Raw genomic sequence first — 14,023 nt, 5'->3', positions numbered from 1 at the left:
ATACGTGTCAGCGATTTCAAAAGAATTAATAGTATTTTGAACGACAATCAAAATGATAGCGCCATTTCCCCTAGTAAAAAAGTGAACAACAAACAAGCTTTTGGCTACATGTCTACTGTTTTTCACTGAGCATTCTTAGAAAAAAGTAACGATACTAATCGCTACAATTAGTAGCTTGAATTTTACTGTCATTTAAATTACTAGACCTACTATTCAACGATCCGGAAATTTTTATTAACGATTGCAAAGTGTTATTTATAGAAACGTTTAATAAATACCAGTGGAATTTATTAGTTGCATAACTACGAGTAGATACAATACAATAAAGAACAATTTATTGAGCATGTAATTTTTGTTATATGGTATATGGTATATATATAAATATAAATTGAATTTTATAAAATTCCATTATACTAATTTGTTTTTAATAATATAGAAAAAATTATTAGATTCTGTGACTTTTAAGAATTACATACAATAAAAGGAATAAATTTATATTGATATTGATTTATATATAATATAAGCTAAAACAAGTATTCAAATATTCGAAAAAGTTACATAAGTATAAAAATAAAAAAAATCAATGTTATATAATCTACATGGCTATAGGCTAACTAAATTTTGATAAAAATTCGTTATCTTAAAAATTGGATATACGAAATAATAAAAGATTAGATTTATGTTGTCTTTATTTTCAAGACTACGTAAAAAAACAATTATTAAATTTTTATTCAATTATTAAAAATATAATTAAATTTTGTTAATTATATATTTTTATTATTAATTAAACCACTTGTCTTTATGTCTCGTCTTCTAATTAGGTAAATATTTACAGTAAAATATTAAATAAATTAACAAACATTAAAAAAAATAAGTCAAAGAAATAGTGCTTGTATCTAAGGAATCAAAGACTGATCATTAAAATATTAGTGATTTTACAATTATTAACAATAATTAGTTCAAAAGATTTTGTTTTGTCAATGCAGAGCATATAATGAATTCTAGTTTATAGGTGGTTCTCTTATATTTATCAAATGAAAATTCGTATTTTTAATAAGGAAAAAAAGTGTATGAACTTTATGAAATTTAACATTCGATTAGAAAAATGAAAAAAGTTTTATTCTTAAAATTTATGTCTTTTAACATTTTTGTATTTATGTTAATAATTTTGTATTCAAATTAATTTTTTAATTTTTTACACAATTACGAAAATAATTCTAATTAAGAAAAATTATCGCGTTTTTTATATTACATTATTTTTATAAAACCAAAATAAAAGTGAATAGAAAGTAGTTTATAAGAAAACATGTTTTCATAATCTTAATAATATTGTAGAAAATTTGAAGTTTAAAATTACTGTTACTATTTTACGTACTTTTATAAATTCATAACTATGTATAATGAATCATATAATTGCTAGAATTACGATTTTAATATTATTGCTCAATATTCTTTTTTTTTTTTTTATATTTGCTTATGTTAATATGCTTATGTTAAATTAATTATTTAATTGAAATACAATAAAATTAAAAAAAAGATACTTACATAAAAAATATTCCTATTGAATGTAAAATAACGAGTGTAAAGTCTGGATATTGTATGTACCTCTATGATATTCCAAAGATTGCCATAAAAGTTGTTGAATTATGATTATTAAACTCTATATTTCATTTTATTATACATAATATGTTTTAAATATATAATTTTAAAAGAAATATAAAAAAATATAAATATAATTTTTTTTAAATAATATGGTTTAAAATTGTTTTTACATTTTCAAGTCAAAGTAAATATAAAATTACATACACACACATATAAATAGTTAATATATATTAATATATATCCATTAACATAAGGAATATTTAACTTAATAATGTAAGAAATAATTGATTTTTAATTAATAAAATATGACAGTTATATAATAATTATATTTAATTATTAGTGCTATTTATACAGAGATTTTAATAAATAATATTATTGACAAATCTTCTTCATTTGATTTTATTTCGCCAATTTTTATATTTGATATAAATTGATATTGAAGTACACTAAATTTATTATATTATTAAATCGTAAACTAAAATACCACTTGTCGGTTATATATTGTTTATACGCCTAGAAATATATGTATTAAAAGAATGTTAGATTCTTTTTTAAAAACAATTTTATTATAATATAAATATTATAAAATAATTATAGCAAGTGGAAATTTAGAAAAATTGAAGATATTTTTATTTCTTTCGTGAATTTAAGGCTGAAAATTCCTTTTTCTTATTGACACCTAAACCCATCCGAATAAGAGGGTTTCCTGTAAATTTAACGTGACAACAGCAGCTTACAGGAAATTTAAATACTTCTGGCTTGATCTGACCGGTCGAGGATATAGCCATCAACTGTCTATAAATATATTTCTGCTTGCACGTAGTTTTATAACCCTCCGCAAAGTCATCGACTAAATTACATACACTATTTTCTTTTCTAAAACAATAAACATAATAATCAATTTCAAGTAAAATTATATTAAAATTTCTTAAGTTAATTATATTATTATTATTAATTTAATATTACGGAAGATATAAAAGTAGGGTGTTAAAGAAATTAAGACTTTCATATTATCTTTTAATAATCTTTCCAAAAAATATAAATTATTTATAACTCATAATTGTTGATAAAAACGAGTCTGGCAATTGATCATACAGTTTTTCTAATGAACATTACATGTAAATTTGGGATGTGCTATATTATATGAAAGATAAACATAAATGAAAATTTATTAAGAAATTAATATGATTTATTCTTTTATAAAAAATAGAATTTAAATTACATACACACATGTTTCCACTCGAACGCTTTGAATGAAATCGCCTTGATTAATAACAAAAATCCATTCTTTATCTTGATTCTTAGCGGCCTTTGGATAAATAACCATTTCCTGTAATATATAATTTTTTTATAAAAAGTTGATAAATAATATTCCCTTGATACATATAAATAAATGAGGTATTAAGAAATTTCTATTTATTTGAATTTATAAATAAGATTTCGAATTTGGTTGAATTCGAAATTCTTGATCATTTTAATTATTACACAAATTAAAATAGTTTTTTTTTATATTTCTGTCATAGATAAATATTTAATAAATAATTAAATTAAAATTAAAACCTTTTATTACTATTATTTAATAATATCGTTGTTGATAATGATTTTTTAATTATCATGATTTCATTAATCACCAAACACTTTAAAATTATTCCCTATTCTTCCATTTTCGTTATTTTTTAAAATCAAATATACATATACATCAAGTAATATATACATTTATTCAATATTTGTGAAGATTACATTGTCTTTATTTCTCACATATATTCTATTCAAATATATAAAAATTTTATGAATGTAGAAATGAGGAAAAACACTTCTTGATGTTCATTTAAAGAATCATAATGAATTATATTGATAATATACTATTATTTAACATTATAATATATTAACATTACAATAAAATAAATGAAATAGTCGTTCTTAATAAACGGAGCTTACTTTAGAATCGCATAATGGATAATCTTCTGGTGGTACATTAACTCGATGTACTACATCAGGTACCTATACAAAAATTCAATGACAATATTTTAGCTTTAGACATTTTGAAAAAGTTACATATTGTATTATTAAAATACCATTTTTAATATTAATTATTAAAGTTAATATTATAGTGAAATTATAAACTTTTATAATCTTTAAATAATATAATCTTTACCTAATCATACAAAAAAATTAATATATAAAAAAAAATTTACGTACTAAATCTACTCCCGGAAGGAATTTCAAATTTTTATTCATTCTTAAAGCTGTTTCCACTAAATCGTTTGGATAATTTAAAATATTTTCACAAAATGTAGAGTTTTCGCAGATGGGGGATGGTTCTGGTACGTATCTCTGCGGTTGATTATCCGTGTCATCTGATGGAAAAATTATTTTGCCATCCTTTCTGTTAGTAATATCTTTATCATATACAAATATGTATTAATAATTAAATATATTTGAACTCATATTTATGTAATATTATAATTTTATGAAATTTTTGTAATCTAATAAATATTGTGTATTAAAATATAATTACGGGCCAATTACATTTTAATAAATAATGCTTTAGCCATATGCTTTTAAAATAAATAAAAAACTTATTTTGATCTTATGTTTAAATTAGAAAATAATACTATTATTAGATTATATAAATGATTAGAACTTGAAAAATCATATACACTTATGAATGGCTAAAATTATAGTTATTAAACATAGAAATTTCTGTAAAAATGAATGATTATTAATATTTATAATAATTGAGAATACTAAACAATTTAATTAAAAAAATATTATTAATTTACTTAAGTTTAATTAAAAATTTAATGATCCATAAATTTTTACCATAATTTCCTTTAGATAAGATTTTACGACGAATGGAGATAGACTCCGACATATCTATTCTTTGAGGCACTGCTGCATGCGAAATATTAGTCATCATATGTGTATCAAACCACCTACGAGAGTACCCCATGGTAGTATTAGTAACCTGCAATAATTAAAAAAATTCTGCAATTTGATTATAAAAAGGATGTATATATGGGTACATAAAAGTTATTACATGTGTATATTTTAAATTATGTAAGCATCAAATATAAATATATTATAGTCAACTAAAACAGTTTTTAACTAAGAACTTCAAGAATTAAAATAAAACGCTTTTATAAATTTTTTGAACATTAAAATTTCATTTATAATGAAAAAGAAGAAGATAATAATGAATTTTTCTTAATTTAATTTTAATATAATATCCTATATCAATATCTCATAATAATCTAATCAATAAATAATGTTTTTAATATTTTGTAAATATTGCTCATATTTGATTTTAGAAAAATATCGCTAATATTTAACTAAGTCAGTTTCATTATAATATACTTTAAAATTATGACTTAACTGTTTTTATTAACAATATCGTAATAAAGCAATATTTTAAATAATTTTAAATATATAGTTTTCCATTTTTTTTTTAGATAATATAATAAATTTGATTTCTCAACTTTAAGTATAATTCATTTGCGTTTTAGATGCGATTGCGATTTTAGAATTTATTTTTTAAAATAGATGATCGAAAGTATTCTTTTATATATTATTTTAATTATTAAATAATAAACAAATTTAAGGTGCAAGTAAAATATATACAGAAGTATAAATATCTTTATGCGATAATCACATTATAATTATATTTCTAAATCAGCTTAAATAAGCTTAAATAATTGCTAAATTTCAATATAATGTAAACCTTGTTTTGTTTTGTATATTATCAAATCTGATGTATAAATTTATTATTAACTTGAAACTTAAAATGAACTTGAAATGACCAATAACTAAAATTACTAAATTTTATTTTTTATTATCATATAATATTTGTTTAAAATATCTAATTATGAAAAACCATACATTTTTATTATAGTAAACTCTTCATTTCATTTTCGCTTATAATGAATTAAACATTGAATATAATTTATAATTACATGTTTTAAATAATTTAAATTAATATTATTTTAAAAATTGAAGTTTTTGCATTGTATTTATTGTGTAATCAGTTTTCAATTCATTAAATGACGCAAACAAAAATTTTACCGCACACTCAATTCATTTATGTCGGTAGTAACTTGCAAATTTACTTTTGCGGAAAGTACTTAATTATAAAATAATCACATGTATGAAATATATCATGTAGATTTTTATACGATTAAAAACAGTTGTTTCAAATAATATATAAGGTATTGATATACGTACATATATATTTATGATAATCACCTACTGAAACTTTTGTACATCTAATTTATTTAAATATGCAGTAATTTCTAAATCTTAATTTTATAATTAAAATGAAATCTATTTTCATTAAAATCGGCATAAAACTTTTTAAAGAAATTCAATTATTTATTAAAATCAATGATCATTACGTACTAAAAATGAAAAAAACTTTTTCTTCGCTATCAAAATTATATCAAAATTTAACTTGATAGTGCCCTCTATCTGATAATGTATGATGTAATATGTTATTAATAATACTTCAGTAAAGTAACGATAATAAAATGAATATAAATTTGTTTTGTTATTAATAAAAATAATGTTGTAATAAGATAATAATATCTTTATATAAATATTTAATTGTTGAAAATAGAAAAAGATTAACTTAAATTAGCATATGCATTGAGGAAGATTATAGTAAGTTAACTAGTTACAGAGTAATATTTTTTAACATTTCTTATTTCTTATATTTTTCACTATACTATATTATAATTTAATATATTATATGGAAAATATTTAATCTTATATATTATTAAATATGAAGAAATTTGTAAATATTTATCACAAAAATGTATTTTAATTATGAATGATAAAAAATAGAGAAATATTTTAATTCTAAAATAGATGTTAATAAATCTATTAGATCAAATAGTAATCATATTAAAATAATATCGTTGATGAAGTTGAAATTATTTTTATTGTGATAGTAGTTTAAATAAATATACATGTGTATTGAAGTCATTTATGATTTTTCGTTCTAAAAAATAACTTATTTAAAATAGTTATAATGGCCCTAATATTTGAGTAAAAATAATTTCTTAATATATTCTTAAAATTATTATCTTACTATGAGTATCAAACGTAATTTATATTTAACTAAAAATATATATTTTTAGATTTTGTATAATATTTATTATATAAATCGTTGCAAATAGTATAATGATGATTTTTATAAATCAATGGTCTTTCTCTCAGTAAAAAATATATACAACTTAACAGATATTATATATAGTTAATATTATAGTATTATTAATCGTTAATATACTAACTAAAATGTAGTTTTTTTTAGTTCATAAATTTTCTGGAATTTTGTAATATTATTATTGAATAGAAAAAAAGGTTTTATATACATTTATAAATTTTCAATTATTAATAATGAATTTTAAAATTAGAATCTGTAGTAACATCGACTTACATTCTAAAGTAATATCTCAATTGGTTTATATTATAAAATTATACTTTTAAAAAATTGTTATTGTAAAAATAACATTATATTATATTTAAAAAATAGTTATTAATTTTTTAACATAATCATAATCAATTTATCTACGTTAATGTGTAAATGATATTGATGAAATCTTATATACTTATACTGAAATTGGTTTTAAGTAAAGTAGTTATAAGTTTTAGTTAGTTTCATAAGTTTAATCACAATTAAAATTTTATTAATAAAAATATTAAATTTAAATTCAAAAGAAATTATTGTGACATTGATTTAAAAAATGAAATATAATGTATAAGATAAAAAGAATTTTTTTATAAAAAGTAATTTTGGTATATTATATTTTTATGAAAGGCACTCAATTTTAATTTATTAATCATTAAACTTATCGGTTATATTACTAAATATATTATATTTATTAATTTTTTCATTTAGTCTATTATATTTATTAATAATTTTATTTTTTCAATTTTATTTATTAATCATTATATTTATTCAATTACAGTTATTAATCGTTTCATTAATTCAATTACACTTATTAATCATTTCATGTATTCTATAACATTTATTTACAATTTTATTTATAAATTATGTCATTAATTGCATATTATTTATTTAATTTTCTTGATTAATTAATATTTTTTATAGAATCTTATAATATTTCAGTTAAACTTTGATAACAAATATTAACAAGCGATATACTGGTTTAATTATAAATACATTTAAAATATTCTCATACGAGTTAAAATCAATTAAATTATTTAATTGGTTTTAAAAACGATGTAATTGTTTCTAATTAATTTGACATGATAATTTTTAAAAGTAAATTATTTTTCACAAATTTAATTCTTTGGCATATTATCTTTAATTAAATCGTATACTTTGATATTAATTTTTATTCCACTTAAATAAGCTGTGTATCTTAACAATTTAACTATGTAAATTTCAAAATCAATATCATAATAGCAATATCATTGTATTTAATTAATAAACAGTAGTTACATAGTAGTTTAATTGAACAAATACAGTTTATGTTTTAAAATTTACATAAACATATATGTAAATTTAAAACTTAATAAATGAAATGATAGATTTAAATAATACTTTAAACTGTGACTAAAATCATGAATAAAGGCATAAACAATTTTAACGATAAATTATATCTTTCGGATAATTTTTATGTGTACTTTTAAATTTACAGCATTGTAGAATTGTCAACTGTTGCTAGTGTCGTAATAACTTTATAATGATGTAAAGGTAGAACGTTACCACTTGCAAAGGCAGTCCTTTTTATTTTATTTATCATAGCATTTTGTATAGATACAATAACACTTTTAAGATATATATAATCCATTGTGACAACGTAATATAATACTAATTAATAGTGTTAGAATTATAATTTTTTTATTAGCCTTGCACTCCTTCATATATTAACATACAAATTTCTAAAAACTTAAGTTAAATAACGAAAATTATTTTTTATTTCATTTCCATTTAAATATAAATAACTTCAAATGTCAATGTTATTATTATTCTGAATGTGAAAAGTACTGTGTGTCTATTTTTCGATGATAATATATTAGAGAATTCAAAAATTCAAATACATTTATAATATGCGATTTTTAAATATTGTAGCGTGGAGTTATTTGTTTCATTTCATAAATTATAAATAAATAAAAATTTCGTACTAATAACTAAATAAAATTATTATCTTATTTGAATAATTGGATTATAATTTTTTAAACGTTTAAACTTATTAAAAACAAATTTATGAGAATTTTAGAATTTATTATACTCTAATAATATAAAACTAAAATTTCAATACAAATATATTAAATATATATTATTATAAAAATATAATAAATATTAAAATTAATCTTTTGCTGTGTTTAATTCATTTATTCTTACAATGGTTACGCTAAATCAAACATATTTATTTCGTATGACTTAACTGATAAGATAAATTTATCCGATGAATTAAAAAAAAAACTTTGCTACAAAATAAAAATCTTTAATTATAAACTATTTTATCTAAAATTTTATACAATCTAAAATATTCAAGTTTTTTAAATTGGAATATACAAAGCTCGGTTAAATAAAAATATATAGTTCTATTCCATTGTGAATAATTATTAGATAATTATAAGAATAGCAAAACAGCAGACTCATCACTGATGGTAAATGGAAAACACGCCATTGATCAAATGCTGAAACTATAGTATAAGTAAAACTAAAGGAATAATTAAAGCTATTAATTGTTTTAAAAAATAAAAATGGAATTACCAAAATTAAGATAAAAATAGTGAAAAGCAGATCCAAATCCCTTGGCATTTTACACAAAAATTTTGACCACATTTGTATAAGCAGCAATACGTTTTTGACATGTAGCAGCTTATGTACTGTTTCGTTGTTCACTTAAAAATCTTTTTTTTCGCGAACATATTCGCTAATATATTACTAAGATAGATATAGTCTTCAGTGGAATAATATATACTCACATCAAATAGGTAATAATACGTACGAAAAATAAGATGGCAGTCGCTCACGTTACAATCGAAAATAAATCGTTGAGAAACAGCCGAGCTTTTATACGTGTAGCTTGCCCTTAATTCGCAAGCGCATTCTTATAACTTGTATATATTTATGTTAACAAAATTTTCAATATACCATCAAATAATAATAAACACTTGAAGCGTCTGGAAGCCGGTGCGCATATAGCTACTTAAATATACAAATGAATACCGGCAAGAAGCAAGTAAAGAGCTCGTAGTTTCCAACTCAACAATGGTGGGGATTACTTAAGTAGTCACACGACGAAAAGGCTTCACACGATTGACATTCTCACACACTATATTCTCTACGATGCTACAAAATGCGGTACATCGTTTTTTATTTTATGTTTAATTATTTATCTTAAAAGTATATTTTCATTTATCGTGAATATTTATAAGCATTGACATATAGACAAGTTTGCTATATTATTACATGATGTAGTAAATGTACTTTTAAGTACAATAAATTCAAATAATAGGTTTGCAATATTTTTCTACATTAAGTAATATTATACGAGCACATTTTTAAATACAAAACTTTTTTTTATTATTATAAATGCTAATAAAGCATTATTCATCAATGATAATTTAAGTAATATATTAATACATAATGATGGCAAATGATAGCACAGCCATTAAAATACAACGATATAAGAAATAAATTATATTAAAAATTATTTAGTATACAAAAATTTATTTATTTCTATTATTTTATTTGAATTTATATTAATTTTAATGTATGTATGCTTATGATAACTTATTTTATATTATACTTATAATAATATAATAATATTTTTATTTAAACTATTCTATAAGAATTTGATCCTATAATAAACATTTTCATACAAGACTTTCTTTTCTCATCTTATCATACATATAAAAGTGATGAAATCTATATTTACTATAACAAATTTTTATTATATTGTTATTATAAAGTATTTGAATATGGTTAATTAAGAAAAATAAAATAGTTTTTTAAAAATAAAAATGTATAACAATTATCAATAGCTATATAATTAAAAACAAAACATTTTATATAAATAAAGTTTATGCAACGTCAAACAAAAATTTAATTGTTTATATATTTACAATATCATTTTGTTAATACTTCTGCGAAGTAATTTTGAATTCCATAATTTATTAACCTCAACATAAATATAAAAATTTAATAGTCGTTTTAAATTTTCGATTAAGTTTTGCATCAAGATACATTTATTAAAAAATCATTTTAAGTAATCAATTTTATGGTCTATATAAAGATTTTATTAAATATAAAAGTTAAAAAATCAATAATTCGGATAAAAATTAAATTCTTAGGAAAAATAATATTTCATAAAAATTACTAAAAATTTTTATAAAATTCTATAAAATATATATATAATATAGTTGACTATTGAAAATTGTTACTCCTATATTTATACATAATTTGAATCATATCATTTATAATTATGTTATTATATTAATCATCATACACATTTTACGTATAATGTACAATGTTAAATATTTTGCTATAAAAATTCCATATATTTTGTAATTTCAAATAATATATGTAATGCTGTACCTTAATATTTTCTTCGCAATACTTATATTATTCTATATTATCACATCCTAATTAAAATTAAATTTTAATTAATTTAAATATATATTTATAACTATTTTCAAGTTTATAAATCATTCTCTATCAATTTATATAAATTAACAAATATTTTTTATTTATATTTAAACATAAATGAATAACGATAATTATTTATTGAAATTAGATTACAATAATAACAAATTCGTAATAACTTCAACATAGTTGCCACTTCATGAACCTAAAACAAGAATTTTTATACTAGAATCACCGCTTCAAAAACGAAATATCAGAATTAATATTACATATCTCTATATATCAAGCATGACATAACTTAATATATAAAATATTAATATACTTTTTATGTAGATAAAGAATAATGGCGATGCTAATTAAAGTTAATATGAATTATGTTTAGTCAGTATTTCATTTACTTAGTCAGCATTAAATAAATAAAAAATCATTTTTTCTATTTGTATATTCTCAAATAAAAATATAATCTTACATTAAATATTATTATAAAGTTTTACAAGCTTTTTCTGTTTTATGAAAAGAGAAATTTTCTAAAATGAAACAAGAATCATGTGTAAATTTGATAGTTATCATTTAAGAACATTTAAGTTGACATCATCGTAATGAATCGTAATATTATTAGCCCTATAATTTTTATTATAAGAAAGCCTGCCATGGTGAAAATCTCTGTTTTTAATATATATATATATATATATATATATATATAAACGAATAAAACATTTAATTCTATAATAAATATCCTTGTGCAATTATATTTTTGTTTTTTTTTTACTTATTTTATTATTTTATAATAAAAAATATTTAAACGAAAATATAATAATTCAGATACTGAAACAAAAAAATAATGTGCTTTTTTAATGGTACATGTAAATAGAAATTGCTATCAAGACCTTTTTAAAATATTGCCATTACGTGCGCTTACCCACTAATATGTATATTATGCCAGATTTTTCTTGTACAAAAAAAAAATATATTTGAAGATTATTGTAAATTATATTTATAATTTACATATAAATAAATTATAAATTTAATGATAATAATAATTTAATTAAAAAAGGCTAAATATTTTTAATCGTGACAATGGATTTGTTTGTCATCAAGATAAAATAAACATATTTATAAAAATAATAGTATTAATTTTTTTTAAAGAACTTTAGACAATGAAAAAAATTGTGAAAATATAAAATGTATAAATTAATGTATTCAACTAATGATAATAGTATTTTGTACCACTCATGTATTATATTTTAAAAATTATAAGATAATACGGTGAAACCATGAAAATTGAATAAGTTAGAGTACGTTACAATAGGTTTGTTACCAACTTGTTTGTATGAAAGGAATAATATAAAATTTATTCGTAGTGTATATATTGAGTCTAAGTATAAAATTATATTTAATTAAAAATGTACGCGAATGAAATTCAGCAATCATTGTGGGTGAAGATAATAAAAGAGGATTAACAATTTACATAAAGAAAATCACATTTACTTCAAGTTGTTAAATGATTTTCTCATGACAAAAAATTTTTCAAAAATAAATAATTTATCAATTTATATTCAAATTTATAGTAAATTTAAAATAATAATTAACTTTAATCTTTGAACGAAAAACGAATAAATTCTTCTAATTTATTGAATGAATTAAAATTCTGACTACTAATGCAAAGCTTTCAAGGTAAATGAGAGAATAAGTGAATGATTTATGATCTCTGTAATAGAAGCTTTTGAGTTATACAAAGGGCTTTTTTATTAATGACATACTCTTGCTCTTAAATAGTGGAATTAAACTCGTTCAGATAAACAGCACTAAAATTTGGACTCCAGAATAAGATGTATATGTTTTTCGTTTAGAGAAGGGGTGCATGTATAACCTCTACCGGCTTGTTTAATAATTAAGTAAGATTTTTTTATTTAGTAAATTAAAATAGCATTCATTAATGGAAGAAAGTATTATATGTATATACAATGCGTATACTAATTGACATTTTAAAAAGTAGAGTAAAAATATGGTAATGTTGACAGAAAAATTATATTGGATTTTGATATGAAATAATTGATCAATGCCTAGAATTATTGCGATGCTGTAAAGTTAGATATCTTTAAATCATAAAACATCACTGATGTTCAGCATAATGAAGAAGATAATTAATAACGATAAATTTTGAGATAATAAAATTCCGATTAGTAAGTAGTATCTATCAAAGGACAATAAATAAAGATAAATTTGGAGACAGAAAAATTCATTGCGTATCTTGTAAATCAGCTACGGACATTAAGTATTGCTTAGGAATATTCACTTTTCTTATTAAAATTATATATTCAGAACTGTAAAGTTGTTTCTATTCTTATAAAAAAAGTATATTTTTTTTAATTTTTAATTCACATAAAAATTTAATTTACGTTAAAAATGTATGGATCTCTGCGAAACTATAATTATTGATTGAAATAAATTGATAATTGAAATTGTATCCGCATTGCCAGCCCTCTGTAAGCAATTGTTAAAAATTGGTGAAAACAATATATCTTATAAATATCATATTATTTCTTATATCATCATAATATATTACATGTATAATGGTATTTACTTTTACACTTTTTTTCTTCGCTCACTAAGATAAGGATTTTTGTATACTTTTTTAATAAGATAATTTAATTATTCAATTAATTCAACTATATTTATGAACATTATTAAATAGTATATAAATTTTATTTTATTATAATAATATAATTAATAACAAAATAGGCGTATTTTAATATTTATATAATAATATTTTTTTTAACTTTTCTTCTACTAAACTTT

The 14,023-nt window shown here is 19.7% G+C and overlaps 1 protein-coding gene across 5 annotated transcripts; it reads right to left on the bottom strand.

The window, feature by feature from the left end:
• Nucleotides 1-2,202: 2,202 nt before the first annotated feature.
• Nucleotides 2,203-9,836, bottom strand: spz (Spaetzle domain-containing protein). 5 transcript variants are annotated; one of them, XM_011507167.1, is made up of 7 exons: nt 9,585-9,836; nt 9,347-9,520; nt 4,426-4,570; nt 3,802-4,001; nt 3,541-3,603; nt 2,829-2,932; nt 2,203-2,478 (listed from the first exon to the last, which is right to left on the bottom strand). In XM_011507167.1, exons 2-7 carry the CDS (start codon nt 9,416-9,418, stop codon nt 2,232-2,234), a joined length of 831 nt encoding a protein of 276 aa, XP_011505469.1. In that variant the 5' UTR covers nt 9,419-9,520; nt 9,585-9,836; the 3' UTR covers nt 2,203-2,231. The 5 variants fall into 5 exon arrangements, with proteins under 5 accessions (XP_011505469.1, XP_011505470.1, XP_011505468.1 ...); XM_011507168.1 differs by having other exon boundaries at nt 9,347-9,509; XM_011507166.1 differs by having other exon boundaries at nt 9,347-9,836.
• Nucleotides 9,837-14,023: the final 4,187 nt, after the last annotated feature.

This window comes from Ceratosolen solmsi, unplaced genomic scaffold, assembly GCF_000503995.2.
Source record: "Ceratosolen solmsi marchali unplaced genomic scaffold, CerSol_1.0 scaffold6, whole genome shotgun sequence".
NCBI classification, from domain to species: domain Eukaryota; kingdom Metazoa; phylum Arthropoda; class Insecta; order Hymenoptera; family Agaonidae; genus Ceratosolen; species Ceratosolen solmsi.
Note: the sequence above shows the minus strand (reverse complement) of the source record. Positions and strands in the feature narration are given on the sequence as shown.